Source organism: Equus przewalskii, chromosome 26 (assembly GCF_037783145.1).
Source record: "Equus przewalskii isolate Varuska chromosome 26, EquPr2, whole genome shotgun sequence".
Classification (NCBI taxonomy): domain Eukaryota; kingdom Metazoa; phylum Chordata; class Mammalia; order Perissodactyla; family Equidae; genus Equus; species Equus przewalskii.
The window spans coordinates 19,006,022-19,033,926 of NC_091856.1; the positions used below are offsets into that span (position 1 = coordinate 19,006,022).

At 54.9% G+C, this 27,905-nt stretch overlaps 1 protein-coding gene across 12 annotated transcripts in view; it reads right to left on the reverse strand.

The window, feature by feature from the left end:
* Positions 1 to 27,905, reverse strand: part of AKNA (AT-hook transcription factor) — a 102,574-nt gene that overhangs the window by 61,268 nt on the left and 13,401 nt on the right. For 7 of the 12 annotated variants that reach the window (XR_011533567.1, XM_070596324.1, XM_070596322.1 and 4 more), the window contains 14 exons: positions 26,359 to 26,745; positions 22,168 to 23,234; positions 20,119 to 20,193; positions 14,038 to 14,194; positions 13,154 to 13,308; positions 10,278 to 10,337; positions 8,196 to 8,323; positions 7,488 to 7,695; positions 5,788 to 5,942; positions 5,510 to 5,695; positions 4,175 to 4,421; positions 3,051 to 3,157; positions 2,095 to 2,306; positions 406 to 568 (listed from right to left, as the gene is read on the reverse strand). Coding sequence is in view for 11 of the 12 variants with exons in the window: in XM_070596324.1 (XP_070452425.1) it covers positions 406 to 568; positions 2,095 to 2,306; positions 3,051 to 3,157; positions 4,175 to 4,421; positions 5,510 to 5,695; positions 5,788 to 5,942; positions 7,488 to 7,695; positions 8,196 to 8,323; positions 10,278 to 10,337; positions 13,154 to 13,308; positions 14,038 to 14,194; positions 20,119 to 20,193; positions 22,168 to 23,234; positions 26,359 to 26,692 (3,254 nt within the window). In the remaining variant the exon portion in view is untranslated. The remainder of the gene's footprint in view (positions 1 to 405; positions 569 to 2,094; positions 2,307 to 3,050; positions 3,158 to 4,174; positions 4,422 to 5,509; positions 5,696 to 5,787; positions 5,943 to 7,487; positions 7,696 to 8,195; positions 8,324 to 10,277; positions 10,338 to 13,153; positions 13,309 to 14,037; positions 14,195 to 20,118; positions 20,194 to 22,167; positions 23,235 to 26,358; positions 26,746 to 27,905) is intronic. The other 5 variants (XM_070596329.1, XM_070596326.1, XM_070596327.1 and 2 more) reach the window with 1 other exon arrangement.

Below are 27,905 nucleotides of genomic sequence, written 5' to 3' on the forward strand. Positions count from 1 at the left end.
ATAAACCATTAAGACCTCAATAAAATAATAAAAAAGAAAAGAAAAGAAAAACTGTGCTAGGATTAAAAAGAAGAGAAGTCTCTTTTCAGGTCTTAGACTGAGTGCATGCACTGCAGGAAACGCACTGTGGGAAGCGCAGACCTGCCTGGAAGGGAGCTGTGGAGGGCAGAGAGTGAGGTCTCAACACCAGGAAGGCAAACCGCTAGGTCATCGCCCACGGCTGGAGGAGCTTCCTCAAAGGCTAGGTCCTTGAGGTCCCAGGAGAACAGCCCTGAGCTGGGAGGCGGGACACCCGGGTCTGTGTGGCCCAGCACAGCCACCACGGGCCGAGCCCCTGCCTCCCGGGCATCACTCTCCCAGCCCTATGATGAGCTTGAATCGCCAGTGCCCACGTCCCCAGCTTACTCTCGCCCTGTCCTGGTGAGCAGTAGGGTGGAGGTGGTCTCTGTCAGTCCACGGGGCAGAACGGCAGGTGCAGGGGCCGGGGTGCTGGGCGGGCTGACGGTCGTGCTGCGGGGCCGCTGTTCAGAAACCCGCTTTCGCCCCTCCAGCTCGGAGCCTGGGAGCGCTGGGGAGGCAGAAAGAGACCCAAGTGAGTTCACGCAGGGACGCCCATCGAAGCGGGATCGTGTGTGGGTGGAAGGATTGGGGGGCAAGAGAAGGTGCCCAGCTGAGGTCACAAATGAAGTTCCTGATGAGGTCAATGACCCACTGACCTCAAACCAGAAGATGCGGTTTGTGCCGGGAGCTTGGGGTGCAGAGCGTGGCCTGCAGAGCTGCTGCGGGTGAGAGCGCCCCCTCCAGCCCGCCGTCTCCGCATCAGAGCCAAGTCTTCGGGACCTTCCCCGACTAGCAAAGAGCTCGTGGCTCCTCCACGTGGGCCCCCCAGCTCTGTGGTGCATCACCACGTGGTTCTGGGACTGGCTTCACAGCCTCCCCCTCCCTCTGAAAATGCAGTCACACCCTTGCCTGTGTGCGTGTTTCTGGGGAGAGGTTCAAAACTGCAGCCTCTCAAAGGGATGGGCGGCTGGAGGTCCAGACCGCTAGTCTGGCCCGCGCATTAAAAACAACCAGCAATCGGTAAAGGGACAAACTATGGAGACATGGAACAATCCAGATGAATCTCCAGAGAATTATGCTGAGTGAAAAAGCCAATCCTACAAGGTCATATGGTATATGATTCCATTTATGTAACATTCTTGAAATGGCAAAATTAGAGAAATGGAGAGCAGATTAGCGGTCACCAGGAGCTGAGGAGGGGGTGGGGCAGGGGGAAGCGGGTGTGTCTATAAAAGGGCAACACGAGGGAGCCGGTGGTGGCCTGTTCTGTATCTGGACCAAATCCATGTCAACACCTGGTGGTGACATCGCACAGTAGTTTTGCAAGATATCATTGGGAGACACTAAGTCAAGGACACGTGGGATCTCTGGGAACCAGTAATTAATTAAATTTTTAATTAAAGTTTAATTAAAAAAAATGTTAAACATTGAACTTTCAAAAGAGGCCAAGCAAATGTGGGGTGTTAGAAGCGAGGACAGGGGTTCCCTCGGGGAGGGGTGGGAGTGGCTGGAGGGGGCCTGGGCGGGCAGCTTCTGGGGTTCTGACCATGTTGACTTTCCTGGCCTGTGTTCACCTCGTGAAAATTCACCCACTTATGTTCTTTCCTGTCTATTTGTTTTATTTCTTTTTTTAAGGAAATAAATTCATTTCTTAAATGTAAAAACTAAATCATAGATTTTATAGACATGGAAAGTGTGCATGACACAATGTTTAGAGAAAAAAAGGTTATCAGACATTCGTGTATAATATGGTCCCATGTTCGTTTTAAGTGCGTGTCAATCAACACACACACGCTGGCACAGAGAACAACCCGCAGGTTCCACACCAAAATGTCAGCAGCAATGGTTTCCAGCATATCTTTTCCTTTCCTTCCCTTTGGCCCACTCTGTCCGTAATTTCAAATTTTCCTACAATGAACCTTTATGATGTTTTGTACCCTAAAGGGGAAGGTAAGCCCTTTGTTGGTTTTATTTTTTAATCCATGCAATCTGGCCACCCCCCAGGGGCTGCCCATCTCAGCTGCATCTACTCACCCATCTCGGCCGCCAGTGCCCGCTCCAGGCGGAAGCTGGGTGCCCTCTGCCGGCGGGGACTGTCCCGGCCGGAGGGGCGCCTCTGGGCTCGGCTCCTGGGTGTGCTGGGCTCAGCGACTCTTCTGGGGACCGGAGGACCCCTGGTCTGGGGGTAGGAGGCTGCATTCCGGGGTGCAGACGCAGTGAAGGGCTGGGTTAGTGGCCCTGGGGCGCTGAGGGACCATGGAGGGAGAGACACGTTGAGGTCACCCTGAGAAAGGCCGCGGCCTCCGAGCCCCTCCACACGCTAACCCCGTGAGCTCCTGACCTTTGGGACTTCGCATCCCGGCAGGACAGAATTTCTGAGGATGCACCCCTGTTATACATGCATTTCTTTATAAACGGCACAGCTGTACTGCCCACCCATGTATGCAAAATTATAAAGCTCAATTTCGTTTTTAGAAAATATTCAGAGAAATAGAATTTCTAATCCATTCTTCCCGTCACCAGGTGGGCCTCCTGAGGGGCCTGCACCCAGCTCTGGAGGCCGTCACTCTACATGGTGGCTCTGTCACCCCACCCTTCACCCACATCCCCTCCCTTCCCTTTGAGTTCCAGCCCATCTCTTCCAGGCAGCCACCCTGATTGCCCTTGATCCTTGTGTCTGCTCATCTCACGCCACTCTCCCTGTAGACGTCCTTCATTCACTGTTCACTCATTCATTTGCTCAACAAATATTTATTTCCCGGTCTGTCGCTAATCGGCTGAGTGACGCTTGGCAAGTCACTCTCCTTCTCTGAACCTCAGTTCCTCTCTATCAATAAGATGGGGGTAGGGAGCCCTCACTGGGGGATGAAACAAGGGATCTGAGAATGCCCGCTCTGTCCGCCCCTGTTCTGGGCTCACAGGCACGTTGGTTCGCAGGCCATTCCTGGTGTGTGACACTGATGGGACAATGGTGGGGGTCCCCAGGATACCTGATGTGGGACAGCCGGTGCTCCGGGGTCTGGGCGAGGGGCGACACTCTGCTGGTTTCTGAGCCCACGAAGCCACTGTCTGTCTCGGGGGATGCCATCCAGGGCTCCTGAAGGAGGCAGGATCCCTTTAAGTCTGAGGAATGTGCCCGAGACACACTGGGAATCGCTCCAGCCCTGGCCTGGGCCTCCCATTCCGAGGCTCACAGACGGGGGCTGGCCCGTTGCCCAACACCCAGGCCCAGGTGGGAGGGTCCTCGGGCTCAGGACCCAGCCCGAGCCCCGGGTCAGCAGCAGCGACTGCACGCCCGAGAGGACCCCGCAGAAGTCCCGCTTCCCTGAGGAGGGGGAGCCAGCGCACTGGGGAGAAGCCCTGGAGCCGATTTCCTGAGCTGAAGAAGAGAAAGAGGGGCAGGAGGGAGGGGTCCCGGTGCAGGGACGGGACTCGCATCTCCACACGCCTCCTGGCTGGGCCTGGAACGCCGTGGTCCTGATGCAGAAACCCAGGCCCGAAGAACCGGGAAGACAAAACCCATCAACCATGACGCCTCCTACACACGGGGCCTAACGCAAGGCACACAGAACACAGAGTGACACCGGTGCTGTCCTCAGGGCGTTCACGGTCTGGTGCAGGTTCCTCACCAGGGGGTCACAGCACCACAGGTGCGCATGCATGGGCAGGTGTGTACGCATGGGCAGGTGCGTGCGTGTGTGTCCACATGGAGACATACACGTTATCCTTGGGGAGGATCCATAGTGTAAGTCACATTTCCATGTGATCTGTGACCCCTGCAACAGTTTCAAAATCGCTGCGCTAATGGCACAAACAGGGCACGGAGTCAAGGACGGCCCACGCCCCCCACCCCAGCTCAGAGCGGGCTCAGAGAAAACAGGAAATGGGCTCCGAACTCTCAGAGGAGAAACAAGACCTCCTGGCAGAGGGATGGGGTGCGAGGAGCTCCGGCGGAGAGGTGGCACTGGGCACAAGCCCTGAATACTGGGCAGCATTCTGAATGGCAGGGATTCTGAGAAGGAATGGCATGAGCCAAGGCTCTGAGGCAGAAAGTGCCAGGCGATCCAGGGAATGGCCTCGAGGCTCAGAGCCCACACCTCCTGTGGACACTCACCTCCACGTGGGGTCTGCCCGCTTGGTGACGAGACTTCTGTGGAAGGCGCTCAGAGATGCCACTTCCCTCTAGGCTGGTCAGACTGCTCTGGTGGGATGCAGCGCACTTGGTGTCCCGAGCGGGGGGTGGTCTTCTAGGGCCTGGAGAGGCCGCCTCAGCTTTGCCCAGGCCCTGTGGGTGCCCATCTCTAGCCATGGATGTGAGCGAGCCTGCTGGCTTCCCAGACACCATCTGCTCCAGGGTCTCTCTGGCAGGGAAGGAGAGGCACACCCACCCTGAGCCCTGGCATGACCGGGCAGCCCTGTCCCAGGAGCCAGGGAGTGCAGGACGCAAGCTCTGGGGGCAGACACCCCTGCGGGCCCACCCTGGTTCTGCCACCTTCTAGCTGTGTGACCTTGGGCAAGGCGCCGCCCCTCTCTGAACCTCACATTTCTCAACTGAAAAATGAGGATGCCAACAAAACCCACCCAACATGCCACAGGAGAAATAGCGTGGAAACAAGTGAGCTGGAGCACTGCTTCCCAGGTTCCAGGAACGCGCATACCACCTTCCCTACATCAGCCATTTCTATAAACTTCAATCTACTCAAGACGACTTCAGGTCACTATTATAAACAGAAGACCAGTATCTCCTACTACAAATAGAAACTAACTTTGGAAATAAATACAGAAAACACGAAAACAATATTACTATATTCTAGATAGATCCTGTTGCCTGTTAAGCCTCTGGGCCTGAGTCCGCTCGCTTATTCTCTCTCTCTCTCTCTTTTTTTTTTTTGAGGAAGATTAGCCCTGAGCTAACATCTGCCACCAATCCTCCTCTTTTTGCTGAGGAAGACTGGCCCTGAGCTAACATCCGTGCCCATCTTCCTCTACTTTATATGTGGGATGCCTACCACAGCATGGCTTGCCACGTCCGCACCTGGGATCCGAACCGGCGAACCCTGGGCCACGGAAGTGGAACATGCGAACTTAACCGCTTCACCCCCAGGCCAGCCCCTCTCTCTCTCTCTTTTTAAAGGAAGATCAAGAGAGGTCTTGAAGACATACTAGCCCTAACTGAGACCTTCTCCTTGACAGAGTTGGAAGGTCTGAGACGGAAAAGGAGAATAATGTTATTTAATGCCACGTCTGTCACATCGAAGGTCTCACGTCACCCAAATCATGTCAAGGGCTATCAGTGGCATAAGTTCCACATTTTGGGGAGACACTGAGCTACGGGTCAGGAAAGCCATTTCTAAACGGTAAAGGGGTGGCTGGCGCACTATGACAGTCGCCATTCGTGCCCTGCGGTCGCCGGGTTGGTGTGGGATAAGTGGGGAGGCTGCCGACATACTCGAGCGGGGCCCCGTGACTTCTCTCGGCCTGCGCCGGGAGCGGCCTTGTGGGGAGCCTGGTGGCCTCTGCCTTCCCTGGAGGGGGAGCCAGGCCGTCAACTTCCTGGGTGTGGCCCTGACCCTCCGCCTCCGCCTCCTCCTCCTCCGTCCTCAGGGCCTCTGGGAGGGACTTCACGCTGAGGTACCTGCAGAAGAACGCACAGAGGAGTGTGACTTCTGCGCAGCAGGCCCAGCCCCCGGGCCAGACGCCCCGGCCTCCCTCCTGGCGGGCACTCACCGCTCCAGGAGGCCGTGGAAATCCTGCTCCATCAGCAGCTCCGTGGGCCTGAGTGGGGCCGGGAGGCCCAGTGGCGTGTCCCCCACCTCACTGCTGGCCGCGCTCAGCTCCACGTTCACGTGCAACGGGCAGGGACCGACGCTGGGGGCGTCAGGCTGGGGCCAGAGACACGGAGGGGCAGAGATTCAGCAGACACCTAAACGCCACTTTCTAAGGACCTACCTCAGGCCAGGGTCACGCCGGTGCTGAAGTGGAAGAAACAGGTTAGACCCACCAACCCCACCGCCCTTATGTGTGTGCAGAACGTGGGGACCGGACCACGTGACCTTCAACACTGGCTGCCGTGAACTGAGTACCGACTCTGTGCCCAGGACTGCCAGACACCACTCAGCACGACCCCGCCGGTATAGACGGTTACTGCAACCCATTTTACAGACACGCCACTGAGGCTCCGATGATTCACCCAAAGTCACAAAGCAAGAGGCAGGGCTGAGATGTGGACCCCGAGTTCCTGTCAGAAGCACCTCTCCTGACCCGGCTCCATTCCAGTATGGACACCCCACCCCCCAAAACGCCTTCACGGCGGGAGCATGGAGCCCCTCAGGACGATGTGCATGGGTTTTCACCCGTTAGTGCCTGAGACAGCGCCTGGTCATTTTCCTACCCTCTGGGGCAGAGTGCAGCGAGAGAATTTCCCCCACAACCCGGGCACTGAGACCTCAGCATCGTGGACATGCGACCAGCGCCCAGCCTCCAGCAGCCCCCCGCCTCTCCTGCTCCATCCCCAGCCGACAAGTCTTGGCAGCAAAGGCAGCAAGGAGCGCCAGCAACAAGGCAGCCTCCCCCTCTACGCTCAGGTTGCTCAACTGCAACACAGTGATGGCCTCTCACGGGTTGTGACGGGGGCTGAAAGGACTCCACAAGGCCCCTTCCAGGCACGGCCCTGTCACCTTTGTGAACAGTCCCCAGATCCACCCAGTACCACAAGCCCCAAGCCTGGAGGTCAGCCTGGGCTCCCTCCCATGTCACCACCACTCCAAGTCCAGTCAAATGTGCCTTCTAAACCTCCCCCAAGTCCACGTGCATCTCTCTACCTGCCCGCCACCTCCCCACCTCTGATGGGCCCACCTGCAAATCTTCTCACCTTGTCCTCTGCACAAAAACCCAGTAGCATTTAAGACCAAGCCCTTGATGTGACCCACAAGCCCCTACTTCATGGAGCCCCTACCTGCTTCTCCAGCCGCATCTCTCAGACAACTGCCCCCTCACTTTCCATACTCCAACCACAGGGCCTTTGCACAGCCTGTTTTCTATGCTGAATGACTTCCTCTTCTGCACCTACTAATTCCTACTCACCCTCAGATCTCCTTTCAACATTACTTCCTTAAGGAAAGTTTCTCTGACCCCCTAAACTCAGTTATGTTACCCTATTACCTCCTCTCACAGAACCCCATGATTCTCCCTCAGAGCACTAATCAAAATTATAGTTAAATAACGGTGTGGAACTAGTTCAACTAGACAGAAAACCCCAAGAGGGTAGAGGCCACCTATTTTGTTTGTTTGTTTCCCACTGAGATCCCACCATGTGTCATGGGTCCTGGCATATGGCTCATACTTCATAAAGAGGTAGGGAAGAAGCCCAATTCACGAAGAAAAGAAGGAACGAAGAAACAGTCCAATATGGTTGGGCAAAGAGGTACCTCAGGGCAGAGGATCTGGGTGGCCAGCTCGGGGGCTTGTCCGGAAGGAGAGGGCAGGCCGGTCGGCTGGTTGGGGGAGGGCGTGGCTGGGGGGCTGTCCAGAGCTGAGTCCGACCCGGTTTGCTCCGGCTCCTGCTGGTTCTGCTCCACATGGTCCTTCAGCTCTTCCAGGCGAATCCCCAGCTGGAATATCTCTGCCTCCAGCTCCCTGGAAGGGGGAGACATCAGCAGTGGGAGGCTGGACGGCAGCCCCATTGGGCAGGTCTGGGGGCCTTCAGAGCAGAGGTCCCAGAGGATGCCCACGGAGGGTCCACTTAATGTGATCATTCAGAGTCTGCGGAGAACTCGAAATAAACAAGATGAAAGTGGACTCACTAGGAATGAGGGGGCCTCAGCCTGAGCCCCCCTCTGCCACCAACAGGCTGTGGGACCTTGAGTAAATCCCTCCCCCTTCCGGCCTCAGTTTCCCCATTCTCTAATGAGAGGTTTCAGCTCTTATCTCCCAGGTCACTTCTCATTGCAGTGAGTCCAAAAGGTGACAAATCTCAGCTTTCCAGCATCCCCCCATTTGGATATGTTGCTAACTGGGATAGGATTTCTTCCTGTTGCCCCAGTGTCTGAATTATGAGGATGGGGTGTGCCTCTGGTGACCGAGGGAACCCGGGCCTGCCCCATCTGGCCTCCCTGGCCTCCCTCCCCAGCACGCACCTGCCAGGGTCGAACTTCCCAGGCGTCCCCTCGGAGCCGGTGGGCTGCTGGGCCAGGGGCTGCCCCCTGCAGGCCCTCAGGTACTCCTCCTCCAGGGCTGCGTGGGCAGCCTTCAGCCGCTGGAAGCCCTGAAACCGGACCAGACCAGGCAGAGCTGAGTGCCCAGCCCCGTGGGCTCAGTCCCTGCAGACGCAGTGCACAGGACAGCTCATGGGGGGCCACGGGGCTCACCCTGGGTCTGTGGTGGCCTCCTGGCCACCGAGTCCCCGGCAGGCTGGGGTCAGGACCCTCTGGAGCCTGGCGGCCCTGGGCAAGCTCTCCGCCATCAGACTAGCATGGCAGCGGCACGGCTTAGAGTCTTGGCCCCGGCTCCAGAGGGGACCCGTTTTTCCTGGGTAGACCTCCAAGAACCCTGATGTCCCATGATGGTCGTAATGTCAAATATGCTATCACCATGTCCCCATAAGGACCGAGTAGTGGAGAGACCATGGATCCTCATTCTCGATTCTCAGAACTGTGGATTTTGGAACATTAGTCACTCTTTCCCCCAATCCTTATAGACTACCACGATCCGTGACATCGTTATCACCATTGAGCCTGGAGGCTCTGCGCTAACGCACTTTGCATTATTCATTCAATCTTCAACATAATCTTAATGAGAGCAGTAGTTTATCATCTTCATTTAAGGAGGAAGAAACTAAGGCACAGAGAGGTTATTTAAGTTGGTGAGGGTCACACAGTAAGTTGTAGAGCCAGGACTGGAACCCAGGTCCTCTGGCTCCAGAGATCATGGTCCTAACAATTACACCAGGTCCCCAGAGTAAACGTAAGGACAGCTAATACACAGCTTAAACTACCAGAGGCAGGACCGTTATCCCTGGCTTAAAGCCATCCCCAGCTCACTCATCTGATGCTCAGGCTGAGGCCAAGGATAACTAGAGTCTGGTCCCCAGTCAAGCTTGCTCTTCCAAGAGCTCCCAACCTCCCTGGATGTGGGGGAACCAGGATAAAGGGGACGGAGAAGGATGGCTTTGATTTTCAAGGCCCTTGATCACCCGCTCGATGAGATAACATAATACGGAGCACACATTTTGTACTAGAAGATGTAGGTGACATCTATATATTAAGATAGTAAAAAAATCATAATATATTTTACAAACCAAGAGCGATGCCCTGGCCCCTCCGAGCCCTCCCTCAGCTCCTGTCCCCACCCTGCTCTGTGCCTCCAGCATCACTGGGCTCCCGGCCCACCGGCTTCCCGTGGGGTCTGTGCAGCGGGAAGCATCCATAAAAGGTCTGGGGTGGGAGGAGAGACACCTGGGAGGGACAGTTAAGGCAGGTGCGAGTCCCCGGGCTTCCCTGGTCCTGTCGGGCCCCCTCATGCTGCCCACAGCCCTGCTCACAGCCCCTCAATGACCCCCACTCTCAGCTTCGAGAGCATCGTCTGTTCCCTCCTGGGACCCTGGCTGATGCACTAGAAACCTGAATTTTACATCTGATCATAGTTATCCAGAAATACGAAAGTCCAAAAGGAAACAGGCCAATAATAGATTAGGGGTCTCCTCTTCCCTTTTCCCTCTGGTTTTCAAATTTTGGGCAATTACTTTTATAATACAAAAATCTTAAAAAAAGAAAAGGCCTTTTTCTGGTCACTGAGAGGCAGGATACTCAGGGGGACACTGTGCAGGGCAGCGAGGATGCCCCTGGACTTGGGATTCAGACGGACCTGGGTCTGAGCTCTGCTGCCTACCAGCCCTGTGGCCTCTGAGTCACCTCTCTGGGCTTCAGGTCCATCCCAGTTAAATGGGGGCAATGATTGTAACTGCCCCCTGGGTTTTGATGCTGGTAAAAGGCAATAATGTACCGCAGTGCCTGGCCTGCCAGCACATGCTTCACAAGTGGGAACGACTGGTCAACAACAATCACTATCACGGAAAGCTCAGCGGGGCTGTTTGTTCTAGAAGGAGACACTGTGTCTGGGATTCCCTGGCCAGCCTTGTGGCAAACGAGGCTCCAGAGACTCTGCCATGGGAGACGGAGCAACTGTCTGCGGCTCCCAGGGCGTCTCCTGAGTGGCCGTACCTTGAGCTGGTCCCGGGGCGTCAGCCGTCCTGTCTGCATCAGGGCCATGAAGGACTCCACCTGGACATGGGGACGGGGGGAAACACACTCCATGAATCCAGACGCTGGAGGAGGAGCCCCGCTGACTCCCGCACGCAGCCACATTCACACTTTGGCGTGAGGAGCTGGGTCCCGCCTCAGGAGGTGGGTCCACCACTGACAGCGACTCCATGACTCCACGACGGGTGGGCGTCGGGCACGGCCACCTTAGGAAAAACGGAAGTGGAACCTCCAGGAATTTATCGACAGCAAAGCACGCTCACTCATGTGCAGGAAGGAAGACCTCGGAGGCAGGAAATTTACGGCGGCACGGTCAGCGGGCGACAGGAAAAACTCGAAATGCCTCTCCGTGGAATAGTACACAGCCATCAAGAAGAGGAGGGCACATGGGGATGTCCTGATGTATCAATGCCTCTGAGACCTACTTTCCAGCATCGAATCAGGGTACAGGACAGCGTTTACAGTTCACTACCGTCTGTATGAAATCTACAGACACATGTAAATACACTTGCTTATGTACTAGAAATCGTCTCTAGAAGAAGGCAAGAAAGTGAAACATTAATTGCTTCTGGGGAGGAGAACTGGGTGGTGGGGGGACAGCAGTGGGAGGGAGGTTTTCTACTCCATGAATCCTTTGAACTTTGAACGAAGTGAATTCACTGCCTACTCAGAAACAAACATTCAAATTTGGGACATTAAAAAAGTCAAGGTACAGGATAATACATATACTTATGTGGCCATTTCGATAAAAGCATGTGTGTGTGTGGAACATTTTTGCACGGAACAGAAGGGCAATGGAGGGAGAAAACATTTTCACTGAATATCCCCTTTGTACCATGTGAGGGCCTTTACTGTGTGCATCCATTACCCTTACAAAGAAGAATTTCCTGGCTTTTGTTTTTTTTTTGAGGAAGATTGGCCCTGAGCTAACATCTGCTGCCAATCCTCCTCTTTTTGCTGAGGAAGACTGGCCCTGAGCTAACATCCATGCCCATCTTCCTCTACTTTATATGTGAGATGGCTACCACAGCATGGCTTGACAAGCGGTGCGTAGGTTTGTGCCTGGGATCCAAACTGGCAAACCCGGGGACAGTGAAACACAGTGCTCGAACTTAATGGCTATGCCACCAGGCCAGGGTCCCCCAAAATTTTTAATTAGGAAAAATAGCAAAGGATGACTTGAGAATCATTTCTAGGAAAGCTGTAGATGAGAGCTGAAATATAATATAAAAATGTATATAATATATTATAATATACTATATAATTTATATAACATAAAATAGAAATGTAATGTCAGCTACATATGTAATTTAAAATTTTCTAGTAGCCATATTAAAAATGAAGAAAGAAATAGGTAAATTAATTTTAATAATAATTTTATAAACCTAAAATATTATTTCAACATGTAATCAATAGAAAAACTCATTAAGGAGCTCTTACACTCTTTTTGTTGCACTAAGTCTGAAATCCGGTGTGCGTGTGTGTGACTGACAGCACATCTCAATTTGCACTGGCCACACGTCCAGGACTCAGGAGCCATGTGTGACCAGTGACTCCTGTAGTGGACAGTGCAGCTCTGGATCATTAGGGGTCAAGTGGGGCCCCAGCTCCTGCTCATCGCGATGACCTTGGCTTTGCTTTACTCTGCAACACACAGGACACGGGAGAAACGTCTGTCCAGTTACAGAACACAGAATGGTGGTGGCAAAAAGGAATAAAGTGCTTGCTCATTCTGCTACAACAGGGATGAGCCTTGAAAACATTATGCTAAGTGAAAGAAGCCAGACACAAAAGGCCACATGTTCTATGAATCCATTTATATGAAATGTCCAGAACAGGCAAACTGTAGAGGCAGAACGTAGCGGAGCAGCTGCCAGGGGCTGGGGAAAGGGATGGAGAGCGACTGCTTATCGGATGTGGCGTTTCTATCCGCATGATGGAAATGTTCTTAAACTGATTGTGGTGATGGCTGCACGACTCTGAATAAACGCAAACCCACCGAAGTATCCACTTTAAATGAGTGCACTGTTCAGGATGTAAATTATATCTCAACAAAGCTGTTACCAAAAGAAAAAAAGAAAAGAATGGCTGCGTTTCCCTGAAGGAATTGGTTCAATGGACACAGCGATGTCTGTAACTATGGCATTTCCCTTTTTGCCTTGCCAACTGGGAAGTTCAAAGCCAAATGTGAATCTAGGAAAGTGCTCAGGGTCCAACGGAACATTCTGTTTACTCGCTTCGCCCTACATTCATTTTATTTTTTTTCTACTTTTACTTCCCCTTTGCCCCAGTTCCTCACTTCCGTTTTCAGAATGTGGTTATAATGCATGTATTTTCTAAGCTGCTTTAAGGCACTTTTGGAATAAGGCCAAGGGTATAGTTATAAACAGACCCGCAAACCATTCAGTTGTTTGGACGGTTTGATGAAAATATATAGGCCCCTTGAGAGGTGGCTCAGAATTGATTTCTGTAATGAAATGAACTAAGAAGCGGGCAATTTATTCTGAAGGGGAAAAGGCAGCGTGGAGCTTCTGTCATCCTTGTAGAACCCTGACAGCACTAAGGGTCCCCCCGGGGGCAAAGCAGACACACTTTCAAGCACAACCGGAGAGAGTAGATGAGAGACATGCCAAAGAAAGGAGTTCAGCCCAGCACTGGGGGACGAGGAGGAGGCTGGACTCGTGTGGTCCCAAAACCCAGGAGGAATGCTCACGTTCTCGAGATGCCAGGTTAACCCTGGCTGGGGAGTGACAAGTGGGCCCCTCCACCACCCCGCAGAGGCTCTGCTTTCTCCCGTGAGCTATGTCTCAGACGGGCAAAGCTGGGGCTCCGCTCACCTTGGCCAGGAACCACCTGGCCTGAGAAGCCAGTGCCTCGGTCGGCTCCGCGGAGGGCTGGTCTTGGGCGATGCCCAGGTTTTCCAGAAGACAGCCTGGGGTGCTCGAGCTGGTGGCAGAGGGGCGGCTCAGGTCTCCTCGAGCTGATGGCCACTCTGGAATACACAACCACTGACAGTTGGGGCCAAGAAGAGTCCCTCCTGGGCTGAGAGATGGATGCTCCACCTCAAACCGTCACCCCCTCCATCATCAAGTGACAGCTCGGTCATCTCGCGATCACGCCATCTTCACATAGGCGCGAGGAAGTGGCTGGGCAGTACTGTCTCCATTTACAGGAGAGAACAAGGGCCGCATCTGCCCTGATCATGCAGCTGGAGCTAAGCCAGGCCTCCGGGCTCCAGGTCAATGGTGTGGGCTCTAACTCAGAAAGGTGCGGGTTCAAATCCCGCCCTGCCCCCTTGTAGCAATGTGACCTGCAGGATGTCCTCCCCTCTCCGAGCGTTGGTCTCAGCCGTCAGTGGGGTGACACCAGTGCGCACTCCCCCAGGTTGAGGCAGGGAGTAACGGGGATGGCACATGGCAAAGGTGGGAGCAGGGCCCTAATGTCGCTCCACAGTGACAATGCTCCATGTTATGCAACTTGCTCAAGATCACCCAGCGGCTAAGTGACAGAGTGTGGGCTTCACCTGGCTGTTCTGGCTCAAAGCGGGACACTGCCCACACCTCCTTTTGGCTTCTTCAAGTCAAACGGCCCAGAGTGGGGCCTCGCCTCCCTCCCTCCCCTGGCATGAAGCCAGTCCCATCCCCAAGGTGAACCAGGTGCCCCCAGAGCAGAATCACAGGCAGAAGACACCCTCCAGCCACATCTCGTCCCCCAGACTCACCTGAGGCCTCAGCGGCTGGCAGGGCCTCGGTGGGGCCCAGCCTCCGCTCCACAGAGTGCGGCTGTGGGATGGTGAAGGCCAGGACCTTGGTCCCCTGGGGCATTGTCCCCATGTGGATGCTGTGGCTGGGCTGGGGCGGGTCCGAGTACAAGTTCACCTGGCAGGGAGGGGAGGTACAGGCAGGGCCAAGTCAGGGTTGGGGCAAACCCACCCAAAAGGCCCTACCTTCATTCACACCATCACTCAGGCACTCAACAAACATGTTTTGTAACAATAAATGCTACCTTTTAGTGGAGCCCTTTGGTGGGGGCCAAACACTGCATGAAGAGCTTACATGGCCTTTCATTCTCTTTATGGCAGGCCCGAAAGGGAGGCAGGGCAGGGACCATCATCCCCACCTTACAGAAGAGAGAACTGAGACTCAGAGAGGTTAAACCACTGACTTAAAATCTCCAGCTGATAAATCTCTGTGCTGGGATTGTAACCCCGCTTTGACCCCAAAGTCTATGGCGTTCTATATTAATAATTTTATTAATAATATTTGTATGGTACAGGGCCGGCCCCGTGGCCGAGTGTTTAAGTTCACGCGCTCCACTTCAGCGGCCCAGGGTTTCACTCGTTTGGATCCTGGGCGCGGACATGGCACCACTCATCAGGCCATGCTGAGGTGGGGTCCCACAGAGCACAACCAGAAGCACTCGCAGCTAGAATATACAACTATGTACTGGGGGGCTTTGGAGAGAAGAAGAAGGGGAAAAAAGAAAAAAGAACATTTCCAGTAATCATTATTATAGTGATAACGACAGCAATGAATGGCTGGATTGGATGAGTAAACCAACCAGTGAATGAACTAATCTCTCAGTTGGAGCAGGTCTCCATCACTTGAGGATGGGTTTCACGTGGTAGACAGCCCAGTGTGTGAGAGAGAAGTCTGGAAGCAGGCAGACGGCCAAGGAAGACCATCTGAAGCTCAGGACTGGAGGAGCCCCAGGTGCGGGACGGCGGTTTAGAGCAGGAGCCGGCAGCCTGCGGCCTGTTTGGGTGAGTAAGGGTTAATGGACACAGCCACGCTCGTCGTTCACGTATCGTCCAGGGCTGCTGATGTGCAGAGGTGAGTTGTTACCACAGAGACTGTGTGGCCCACAAGGCTGACAATATTCACTATCTGGTCCTCTGCAGAGAAAGTTCACTGATCCCTGGCTTAGTGTGTGAGCTCTGCGGAGCCTGGCTTCACGTCCCGGTTCTTCCACTGCCCACCTTAGAGTCCTAGAGCAGCTGACTTACCTAACCTCCCTGGACCCCAAGTGAGTGCTCAGTAAACAGCAGCCACCACCCTCATATTCATCAACACCATCACCATCACCGGTCCCATCATCACCATCATTATCACCATCATCACCGCCATCATCACCATCTCCAACATTAACACCACCATTACCATCCCCATCATCATCATCATCGCCAACATCACCATCACCACCATCACCATCCTATCATCATCACCATCACCATCACCATCACCACCATCACCATCCTATCATCAACACCATCATCATCACCATCACCATCACCATCATTATCACCATCATCACCGCCATCATCACCATCTCCAACATTAACACCACCATTACCATCCCCATCATCATCATCATCACCAACATCACCATCACCATCATCATCATCACCATCATCCCCATCATCACCATCACCACCATCACCATCACCATCCTATAATCATCACCATCATCACCATCACCATCATCACCATCACCACCATCACCATCACCATCCTATCACCATCACCATCACCATCATTATCACCATCACCATCACCATCACCATCCTATCATCACCATCAACACCATCACCATCATCACCATCACCATTACCACCATCACCATCACCATCCTATCACCATCAACACCATCATCTTCATCACCATCATCACTATCATCACCATCATCATCACCATCAACTTCATCACCATCATCACTATCATCACCATCATCATCACCATCAACTTCATCACCATCATCACTATCATCACCATTACCATCATCATCATCATCCCATCATCATCACCATCATCACCATCACCATCCTATCGTCACCACCACCATCATCACCGTCACCATCATCACCATCACCACCATCACCACCATCGTCATTTATGCGGTGATCACAGAGGCAGGTCCCTGGAAAATCTAGCCCCTGTGGTGCCTCAGTGCCCCCCGCTCCTCATGACGTCAGGTAGCTTATCTTGCTGCCCCGGCTGCCCCAAGGTCAGGAGTGGGCTGTGGAGGGTGGGCCTGGTGGGGGCAGCTCCCTAATGCCCGGGCAGGCAGCCTCACCCTGCTTAAGCTGCTCTTCACGTCCCGGCTATGGCAGAAAAACCTACTCCAAAGAAAGAGACAATGGCCCACGTGGCTTGGCCCGCACTGCCTCCCCCTCTTTCTGGCCCAGCCTCTGATGAGAACAAAGCTGGATTTTAATAATCCCCTTGGCCATCTGCTCAGACTTGCTTGTGGGGGCTTGCCCACCAGCACTCCTCTCCTCCTGAGGTGACCCAAATCCCAGGGGGAGGCCCAGCCCTCCTGTGCACTTCCCACTACCTCACTCTGCCCCTCCCCCACCTCAGGCCCAGCCCCCCCAAGGCCCCACCTGGCCAGCCACAGAACTAGTAGCTCCCAGCACAGGCCCTGTTGTGTCAGGGATGGGAGGAGCTTGAAGCCGAGGGGCCCTCGCCTGTGCAGAGGCCCAGGAAGCCGGGGTCTGGGGGTGGGCAACGCTGAGCCATCTCCCAGGACACAGCCAGGACCCAGCCCAGGGCTCCAGGGCGCCCCCTGCAAGCCACGTGTCCCCCCAGTGCTCCCTGAGCCTGGAGTAGCTCCCTCAGGGGTTAATCAGGCCCCTGGGTGGGGGGTGGGCCAGCGAGTGTGGGAAACATTGGGTTAAGTGACTATTCTCTGCACAGATGGGTTTCTCTCTGCCTTTAAAATGCTAATGGCTTTATGAATGGGGCGGGGAGGGGAGGGAGGGGGAGAACAGGAAGTGCTTCCCCACCTCCTCTGAACGTTCACGCCCCCGCCCCTGCCCCCACCCCCACCCCACCGCTCCACCCGGGCTTCTGGACCAACCAGCAACCAGCAGAACGCTCGCTTTAGGAAAGGCAGCGTGGTGTCATCCCCCATTCTTTCTGGGGTAATTTCTGGTCTCCTCAGCCCCTCCAGGCCCCCCTGCAGCTGAGATGGGGGACCGGGGCAGCAGGGAGGTGGCAGCGCACAGCTGACGCTCAAAACCACCATAAACTCTGGTGAGACACCCGCCTGCTTTAGAGAACGGAGCCCGGCAGGGACCCCCGACCAACCCAGGCTTCTGCCCGCAGCCTTCCAGCCCCACGGCCAGGCTCCGGATCCAGGGGTGCTCCCCAGCCAGGCCCCGGGATGCCCTGGTCAGCCTCCCCAGCTGTAGACCCCGAAATTATCTAGTCTGGCTCTGCCGGAGAGTGTGGTGGCAATAGTGGGCTTTCGGGCCACACCGCTGGGCTCTGGGACCTACTTGTTGAGTGATCTTGGGCAAATTACTGAACCTCTCTGTGCCTCAGTTTCCCCAACGGTAAATCACTTAGGACAGCAGTCAGTAACCATCACGTATTATTATTGTTATCACTCTAACACCCTCATTCCTCCTGTCCCTGTGCCTCTACCACAGGCCCAGAGCCAGGGCCTGCCGGCTCACCCAGGCATGGGGCAAAGAGCACCCACTCCGGAATCAGACAGACACGGGTTTAACCCCCAACTCTCAACCCCTTACCAGCTGGGGCTGTTGAGCAAACCCCACCACCGGCCTGACGGGGCTCCAGTGAGGTGGCCCTGGCAGTGCACTTGGCCAGGCACCCTTCACTGCTCTGCCAAGGCCAGTCTCCCGCCCCAGGGCCCCACCGGGCCTGGCCTGGGTATCTGGGGCAACGTCCCCAGCCTGGCTCCCTCGCATGAGGTCCAGCCCTGCCCCTGGGGGCTCTGAGTAGAGTTACCGGGGAGCCGTCCAGAAGCAGTAACCCTTCCGTGAATAGGGACCCTGGCACAGGCTGGGAGTAGGAAGCCACTTGGTGTCTCCCAACCTCTGGGGCGTAGCGTCTACAAAACCCTGGACAAAGTGGGAAGCCTGGCTCCCCCAGGCCCCATGGGACCCGGCGAATCCCCTCCCCACTCAGGCTCCATCCCCCTCAGCACGTTGGAACAGTGGGCTCTGACTGTACTGCTGCCCCAGGGCGGCTGTGAGACAGGGGTGCCACAGAGCATTGTCCTGCCTCCAGCAGAGGCCAGCTGACCTGTGCTCACCCATCAATGGAGGAGAATCTACGGGCCAAGGAATCTTCTTCCAGAGAGCTGACGCGGGACCAATCCCAGCCTCGCCCATCTTCCCTCCTGTGCACCCCTCACACACACACAGGGGTCTGGGTCACCAGCCAGGCCTGGGGGACTGCATATGGGGTGGCCCTGAGTCCCGACCACTGGGTCAGGGAGCGCCCATGAGAGGAGGCAGCACACTGTCCACCCCTGCCAGGGCCCACACAGTGCCTGGCACACACAGGCACGCAACAGACACCTTCATGTTAATACTGTTAGTAATAATAATATTGCCCCTCTCGTAGGAGGCACTTGCCAGGTGCCAGCTCCATGCTTTCCATATACTGACTCACCCCCTTAAATAAGTAAAGGAGGAAGGAAGGGAAGGAGGGAGGAGATGCTCCGAGCCTCTGCCCCTGACCATGACCTTCAGCAGCCTCGGCCCCTCCTGGGGACCTGGTTCCCCATCTGTAAGATGAGATGCGGGAGCTGAAGGTTTGCACCTGATGACCAGTTCCTTTCCCCTCGGACCTTCTAGGAGTCTGCCGCCATGAGAATGTGGTTTCCCCGGGGAAGATGCCTCGCCAAGCCCCCTCTTCTGTCCTCGCCCAGCACCCCCTCCCTTCTGCCCCTAAACCGCGCTCAGCATTGCAGAGAGCTGGAAGGAGCCTCAGGACATCAGGCAGAGCCGCTGGCTCCCAGGAGGACGGCCTGACTAACCCCTATCACAGAGGTGCCAGGGTGGCCGGGATGGGAAGGGACCTGCCTGGGTCAAGAGGCAAGTATGGGGACAAAGTGGGACTCATGCTCCTAGAACAGGGCCCCTTCCATTTTCTCATCTTCTCAACAAGGCTGCCTCCGCCCACACTTCGCAGAACCCTCCAGATGGTTGAGAGCCCCCTCCCTGCCCCGCCCCCCCCCAACCCCGCGCTGTGATGGGGGAGGGGGCCTGGAGCTCGACAGGGGCAGGCCAGCCTGGGGACGCTGGGGAGGGGGCTGAGCCTGACGGAGGGTCCACATCTCTGCACCTCAGCTCCCATCCCCCCCTGCTCCCTGTTGTCTGATGGGGCAAGAGCAGGGTAGAGGAAGCAGGAAGCCACAAGGGGCTGCAGGGGCCCCACTTCCTGTCTCACCCCAGAAAAGGGGAAGGTCCCAAGTGCAGAACTCACAGCCTCCTCTCAAGTCGAGGTGGGGGCTGGGTGGGATGGAGGCAGATCGATTTCCCATCCATACTCCCCCTGCCCGCACACGGGGCATCCAGGCCGGGGGTGAGACAGCCGGGAAGGAGAAAAGCAAAGGTGTGACCCAGGGAGGATCAGGCCCAGGAAACAAGTACCAGGAGCTGAGCAGAAATTCTGTGCTACTCTCTTAAGGCTCAGAGGGCCCCAGCAACTTCCTCAAGGTCACACAGCAAGTCAGTAATTGAGCCAGGAGTTGAGCCCAGGTGGTCTCATGCCAGAGCTCATCTAGAAGGTGAGAGCTTCTGGTGAAATTCCTGGCTACCCCGGATTCTAGGGTTCAAGGACTTCAAAGATCCTCAACCGTAAAGGACACTGAGCCCAGAGAGGGCAAGGTCGCTGCCCAAGGTCACAGAGGGACCTTGTGGTAGAATGAGGACTGGGTTCCACTGTCCCCAGGGTCTCAGGAGGCAGTGGCCCCTCTTGAAGACGATGGGAAAGTGTCATCTTGGGGGGACCCCGGGCCTACACGCCCACCCCACCCCAGCCTGTACCTTGGCCCCGAGGCGCAGCTGGTCGATGGTGTTCTCGGCCTCAGCGTACTTGGTGAGGAGCTTGTGGTAGTCCTCCTGCAGGAAGGGACAGCAACGCGGTCACTCGCCCAGGCTCCTCGCTGTGGGACCCCCGGCAGGGAACCCACCCCACCAAAGGCAGCTTCTGCGTTCCTCAAAGTGGAAGAGCTCAATGGTGGGTGCTGAGCAGACCCCTTCAGACTCACGTGCAGTACAGACCCCGCTGCCCACATTCCAGAGTGTCAGAGACAGGAGGTCAACTCATCCACTGTCCCCAACAACCAGTCTGGGACGCGAGGCTCTGGCTGGTTTACCTTGATGCATGACCCCCATTCCAGAGGAGCACAGTTTCTTGCTTATTTGTCCCAACCGCCGGCCCGTCTGTCAGCTCTGAGTGCTCAGGCCCATTCAGCCTTCCCCACGGCCCTATTCCCCGTAATTAAGCAGCATGTGCTTCCTAAGTGTTGTGTTTTTGTGTTGTTGTTGAGGAAGATTAGCCCTGAGCTAACTGCTGCCAATCCTCTTTTTGCTGAGGAAGACTGGCCCTGAGCTAACATCCGTGACCATCTTCCTCTACTTTATATGTGGGACGTCTATCACAGCATGGCTTGCCAAGCGGTGCCATGTCCACACCCGGGATCCGAACCAGCAAACCCTGGGCCGCTGAAGCGGAATGTGCAAACTTAACCACTGAGCCACCGGGCCGGCCCCTCATAAGTGTTTTTTAATGGCTGAGTGAATCATCCAAGGATCCCTTGGCGGGAAAACAGAAGACTTGCACATCACAGTTGCATGGGCTCAGAATCACAACTTCCCTCACACAAAACGGAGGGGCTTCATTCAAGCATGTCACGTCCATCACTGGTCACCTGTGAAGGATGCTAGGGAACTGGCACGTGGTTCTGAAAACTGGTCATGAGAACGACAGGATCAAGCATTTTCCCCATCTTTCGCATGAGAGCGAGACCTTGGTAACCAAATAGATGATGAAAGTTTGACTTTATAAAAGATTTCCGGCAAATCAATGCAGACAGAATGACGGTGTTACAATACTGCCACTCTGTCGCCCCAGTGGCCTGGAGGGACTGGATCAAGGCAATGACCACCAGTGGCCGCCAGCATCACGAATGAGGGACCAGCAGGCATCCCATCCTTCCTGAAGGGACCGCCTATGACGTGCTCTTGCCCAAACACCCCTGCCTGCACGGGGCTCCCGGTCTAAAGGGGAAATAAACAGATTCTAGCCCAGCCCAACAACATACAGGACAAAGAGAGGGCAAAATGAAGAGACGTCAGAGGATGCATCAGCAAGGTCCAGAATGTGGGAGATGCTACACGACAGAACTGCATCCTCAACACATAAACAACAAGGAAGAAAGAGATTTGAAAAGAAATGCACAAAAAAGATGGTGGGGGGAAACTTGAAAGACACACTGGGGAATGCAACACAACTGAGCAGTGTTTGGACCCTGATTTGAACAAACTGAAACCAAGAAGCCATTTGCGAGACACATAGGAGATCTGAACACTGACTGGCTATTGGACACTATTAAGGAACAGGCGTTAACTTTTAGGTATGATAATGGTATTGTGGTTATATTTAAAGTAAAATCCTTATTTTTAGATGTATGTGCTAAAATATTTTCGGGTAAAGTGATTAGAAGCCTGAAATTTGCTTCAAAATACTCCAGTAAGGCGAGTCGGGTAAGGGGTGAGGCCATAGATGAAAAGGGTTGCCGGGAGCTGGGTGATGGGGACATGGGTGGAAGCCAGGTGACGGGTACAGGGGGTTCATTATATGACTTTTCGCCTTGTATAACTTTTGCATTTTTTTCCCAGCAGAAGTTAAAAATAAACAAACAGGACGACCCTTGCAGCGTGAATGCTGAGCAAAGGGCTTGGGGTACAACCCTCCCTCCACCAGGAAGGGGCTCCTGGGCCAGCCCCAAGGCCCCCCACCCACCCACTCAGCCTCCAACCCAGGCCAGCAGGTGCCTTGGTGACACGTCTACAGAAATGAGTCCGGCTCACCTGGAGTTGATGGACCAGCTTGGTGGCTTGTTCAGGTGTCTGAAATTCTTGCGGTACCCTGGTGATGGGGTGGGCGGGTGGTGGGTCCTTCCCCAGGCAGGCTTCTCCACTGCTCAACAGCACCTCCTGCACGATCTCGGCAGGTGACTTGAAGATCAGCGGCCTGGCAGGGCCCTGAGGCTCCCTGCTGTGGCTCCTGGCCTTGGGGGGCCGGTAGCTCTCATCTTTGGGGAACCTCACCCGGGGTCCCACCTTGGAGAAATCGGGCAGCGGGTAGTTCAGCCGCCCCCGGCCGTACTTGGGGGTATCAGAAGATGAGTGGCCAGCCAGAGTGGCTCCCTGCCTGGGTGGCGGCCTGTCCTGCCGGGCGGGCCTTGGCGGAGAATTCAGGGGGCTGATGGTACCGGTGAATCGGGAAGGGAGCGGCTTCGGTGATGGCCGGGTCCGCTTCCAGGCTCTGTCCCTGGGCTGAGGGCAGGAGAGGCTGGTGGCTTCTCTCCTCCATGCACCTGCAGGACACCGGAGGCTGTGGGCCGGGGATGCTGAAGAGTCCTGGAACTCCAAGGGGGTTGCCACAGCAACGCTTCCCCCAGTTCTGTCGTCCGCATCTAGGAGGTGGTGGCTGGGGCTCTGTGATAAAGTTTCTGCCAGGGCGGTGGGTTGGGGGACACTGGTGTCTCCGTCCCAGGTGGAATCAAGGCTGTCACTGTGGTGGTCAAGGCTCACGGTCCCACTGCTCCAGGACCTAACAGAGCTGAGATCAACAGTTGGGTTGACCTCAGAATGTTCTGGAAGTTTGTCTCCACTGGCTTGTTTACCAGAAGCCACCCAGCCTGTGGCCTGACTCCACCCCTGAGCCACGGGGCTGGCGTTTCCATCGCCCCCCGAGCTGAGATCAGTCTCACGCTCCAATCTCGGGGAGCTCTCTCCAGCTGGCTCGACCTCGGGACCTCCGAGCGCCTCATCTGGCTCCTCCTCAGTCACGTCTGCTTGAGGATGCTGCTGGGGGAGCCAGTTGAGAGGCAAGTTGGAACTTTCTGGGCCGTCCACATCCTCTGCTTCGAATTCTGAAATGACAGGTCATCGCTTAGCAGGTCCCGGGTCTGGACTCTGTGTGACGTTGCCCAAGTCATCTCACCCCTCTGGGCTTTCACTTCCTCATCACACAGTGATGGCAAGAACCCCAGTGAGCCCCCCATATGGCCAAGTCCTTACCTAACTCCTCCTCTAGTTGTCTCAAAGGTCCTCCAAACTCAAACCTCAAACCTCAAACCCGGTTGTCCCCCCAGTGTGTCCCGTCTCAGCAAATGGCGACACCATCCCATCCAGTTGCACCAGACAGAAACCTGGGAGGCATCTTTGCCATCTCTCTCCCTCTGACCCCCATAATCCAATCTGTCATCGGGTCCTGTCACGATCACCTCCTACAGAGCTCTCAAACTTATCCACTGCTCGGAAGTCCAGCACCACCACCTCTGCCCAAGCCAACATCCTCTCTTGCCTGGACCACTGCAGTAGCCGCCTAATCATCTCAATCCTCCCCCTCATCTCCCACCTGAAACTCACCAATACCTTCCTGTTGTTCCCAGGTAGAGCTGAACCTTTAATCTGGTCCTCAGGTCCCTGCCTCTGGCCCCCACTGGCTCTCCTGATCCATCTCCCTCAGTCTCTCCCTGCTCTAGTCATGCCACATTTTCTCCCACCACAGGGCCTTTGAACATGCTGATCCCCCTGCCAGGGTCTTCTCTCCCTCCCTTTGCCTAGTTAACTCCTATTTGTCCTTCAGGCATTAGCTCAACCTTGACCTCATCAAGGAAGTCGTCTCGGATCTCCCTAGCTAGCTCCAATTCTCCATCTGAAAGGCTTTAAATAGGACTGAATACTTCTCTTTTGAAATACAGCTGCAGTTTTCCATTTATGCATGTGATTGTTTCATTAATATTTTTCCTTCCCCACTACACTGTAAGCTCCAGGAGGGCAAGGATGCCTTCTGTTTTTGTTTACTATTGTATTTGCAGAGTAGGTGCTCAATATTTGTTGACTGAGTGGAAAGAATGAAAGAAGGGAGGGAGGGAGGACAACAAGGTACTCAAAGTTCCCAGAAAATAGATAGTTGTTGTAATTATTACATGGTAGGTGCTCAAGAAATACTCATCCATCCACCTATCCACCTGCCCACTCACCACTGATCCACCCATCCATTCTTTCAATCATCCATCCATCCACCTATCCACCCACCCACTCACCCATCCACCACCCACCCACCCATCTATCCATCTACTTATCCACTGACCCACTCACCCATCCACCACCCACCCACCCATCTATCCATCTACTTATCCACTGACCCACTCACCCATCCATCACCCACCCACATATTCATCCATCTACCTATCCATCACCCCCCCCAGCCACCTATTTATCCATCTACTTATCCACCCACCCACTCACCCATCCATCATCTGCCCATCCATCTATCCATCTACTTATCCACTGACCCACTCACCTATCCATCACCACTCACCCATCCATCCATTTACCTATCCATCACTCGCCCACCCATCTATGCATCATCCATGCAGCCAATGTTTATTAGCATCCACTCTGTCCTAGACCCGGTGTCAGCCTCTGGGATAGAGCTCAGGTTTCGTGAGACACGATCTGGATACCGCCAAGCACAGCCTCTGCTCTGGCCACACGCACCTCTGTCATAACCCTTGTATCGCTCCCTGCTCCCCCATGCTCTTTCCCCTACCCTTGGCACCTCCACGTCTTCCTGCTCCTTAAAATCCCCTTCAGCCAGCCACTCTTGTTTACAGCAGCACATTTGAAGCCCAGAGAGGTTAAGTAACTTGCCAAAGATCACACAGTGGTTCAGAGCAGTCCCAGACCTAGAACCCAGGTCCCAGCCACACAGGCCAGTTAGTCTCTGCTGCTGGGGGTCATGCGATGGGGTGAAGACAGTGGGCTTTGGAGCCAGGGAGCCCTGGTCCCATCCTGGCTCCTCGGATCCCTCCCTGGGAGCCACGGGCAAGGAGCTGACCTCTCTGAGAGTCCATACTCCAGCTGGAGGCTAGTCCATCCGAGGGTGGTGAGGGCAAAAGGAGATGTGGCCTGTGCCCTGGTACCCAGTAAGGGCACAGGCCAGGCAGCATCTGTTACATCACAGCAGGGGTTACCACGTGCCCTCAGGAAGAGGTGCCCCTGCCCTGTCATCCCAGTGCATCCCGGCCACCGTGCCCTGAGGGAGAGCTCGGAAACGGCTCCCAAGCAGGGAGCTGTGGGCCAACCCCACCTTAAGAAGACCAGGCATGAGGACCTTTGGGGTAACGACATCAGCCACCATCAGCCTAATGGCTTCTCTGCCATCCACGTGGTGCCTGCCTGATTCACAGACTCCTGAGCCGGGGCGATTCACCCCCGTTCCCAGTACAACAGGCACCACATACAAGCTCTTCCTATTCTCAGCGGTATTACCGCTCCCATTTCACAGACAGGGACTCCAAAACTCAGAGAGGAGCAGGGACTCGCCCAGCCAGACTAGGAATTCAGTCTAAGTTGGTCTTGACGCAAAGGGAACAGTTATTCCAGAAAGCAAGGGGTGCCAGCCTTCCCGGTGGCTAATTGGGAATTGTAAAAATTTTAAAATGGGCCTAAAGCTTGGACAGAGCAATTTACATTAGCAAGGATCTTATCAAATCAAGTGCACAGAGAGGTACTAATAACATTCATCTCTGCATTATTTACCATAGCAAAAACCGGAAACTACCTAAATGCCCAGCGGTAAGAGATTGGCCAACAAATTACAGACCATCCACACCACAGACTTCCCACACAGGCAACAGGAATGCCCTGTGGAAGACAATTTGAGGAGCTGGGAAAATGCTCCTATTAAGTTATGAAAAGCAGGTTACAAGATAGTTTAGAAGATTCTTCCATATTCATATTACATTTGTATAGATATGCATATGGAAAAGAGTAATTTTTAGTTTTTCCTGTTTTTGCTCCTATTTTCTGATTTTTCTGCAATGGACAGCATCACTTGGGGAATTTAAATCTTTTAAAGTTTTTAATCACGGACTCCATAGATTGTAATTTAAAAAATTTCTAGAACTCCCTCCCGCTCCCCTCCTCCTGCCAGGAGGTGGGACATTTGGGGGTCACCGACGTGGGTCTGGGGGCCAGTCTCACCCTCTCCTGCAGACTCTCCGGATCCGGAATCCTGGCGCCCGTCGGGCCGCGGCTCCGCATCCCACTCCAGCGGCTGCAGGCGCTGCTGGGCCAGGTGGAAGTCGTCTAGGAGCTCGGGGCTGGTGGCCTTGGCAAAGGGGCCCTCCTCTCCCCAGCTGTGTGGGCCGCACCCATCCGCCTCCTGCTGCTCCTCGGCCCAGGCCCAGCGCCGCCGCCGGGACCCCTCCCCCAGGCCCGGCCCGGCCCAGTGGACCTGCGTCCCCGAGCTGGCCATGGGGCCCGGCCTGTACTTCACCTGGGCTGCTTCATCCTCGGGAGACAGGGCTGCCACCATGGGCACCAGAGTCACCGCCGGCTCCTCTCAGCACCAACCATCCTGCCTGCAGCCTGGCGGGGACACAATCAAAGGACAGCATTACTCGTCCAGTCCCCTCCTCTTTTCAGAACAAGAAGTCACCAGCAGGAACTCTGGAATCAGAGTCACTGGCTCAGCCCCTTGAGGCTATGTGACCTTGGGCAAGTCACTGTGCCCTCACTTCCTTCACCAGCAAAACTGGGATGGTAATTCTCTCCTGCGAGAGTTTGGAGAAGCACCTGAGACAGAGGGTGAGCGGTCCAGCGGCCGGCACACCGGCAGGTGTTCAAGGCGTGCTAGCAGTGGGCACTGTGTGCAGCCTCCAGGCGTGGGGCACAGGCCACATTCACGTGGGAATGGAGAACCGACTGCAAACCGAGGTGAGAAATGATGGGGGGCATGGGAGGGGTCCAGTGCAGGCCTAGGAAGTCGGGGAATGTCCTGTTGTGAAGCCACTTCCTCTGGAAGGTCCCCTAACCCCCCATCGGGTAACAATTCAGATTGGGAGTGGGGGAACAGTGAAAAGAACATTCCAGTAGCCAAAAGAATTGAAAACAGAGGTTCAAACAAATATATGTCCCCACATGTTCACAGCAGCACTATTCACAAGAGCCAAAAGCTGGAAACAGCCCAAATGTTCCTCCATGTTTGACTGGATAAACAATTTGTGGTATACACACATGTGGAATATTACTCGGCCATGAAAAAGGAATGGAGGGCTGACCCCCGCCCCCGACAAGGGTGAATCTCGAAAACATTATGGTAAGTGAAAGATGCCAGTCACAAAAGGTCACAAATAGTTTGATTCCTTCTATATGAAATAACCCAAATAGGTAAATCCACAGAGAGAAAGCAGACTGGCGGTTCCCAGGAGCTGAGGGAGGCGGGAATGGGGAGTGACTGCTGAGCGGGCACAGGTTTCTCTCTGGGGTGATGAAAATGTTTCGGAACTAGACAGAGGTGGTGGATACACAACATTCTAAACAGACGAAATGCAGCTGAGCTCTGTTCACTCTAAAATGGTTAATTTTATGTTAAGTGAAGTTCACGTCAATCAAAAAAAAGAGCATATTCCAGCAGGGGGACCAGCGAGCACAAAGGCCCTGGGTAGGGGGGGGCGCTCTAGAAGTGGTTTATGGATGGCGATGGTACAGGGCAGGGGCTGGGCGCCTTGGCAGAGACAGTGCGGGCA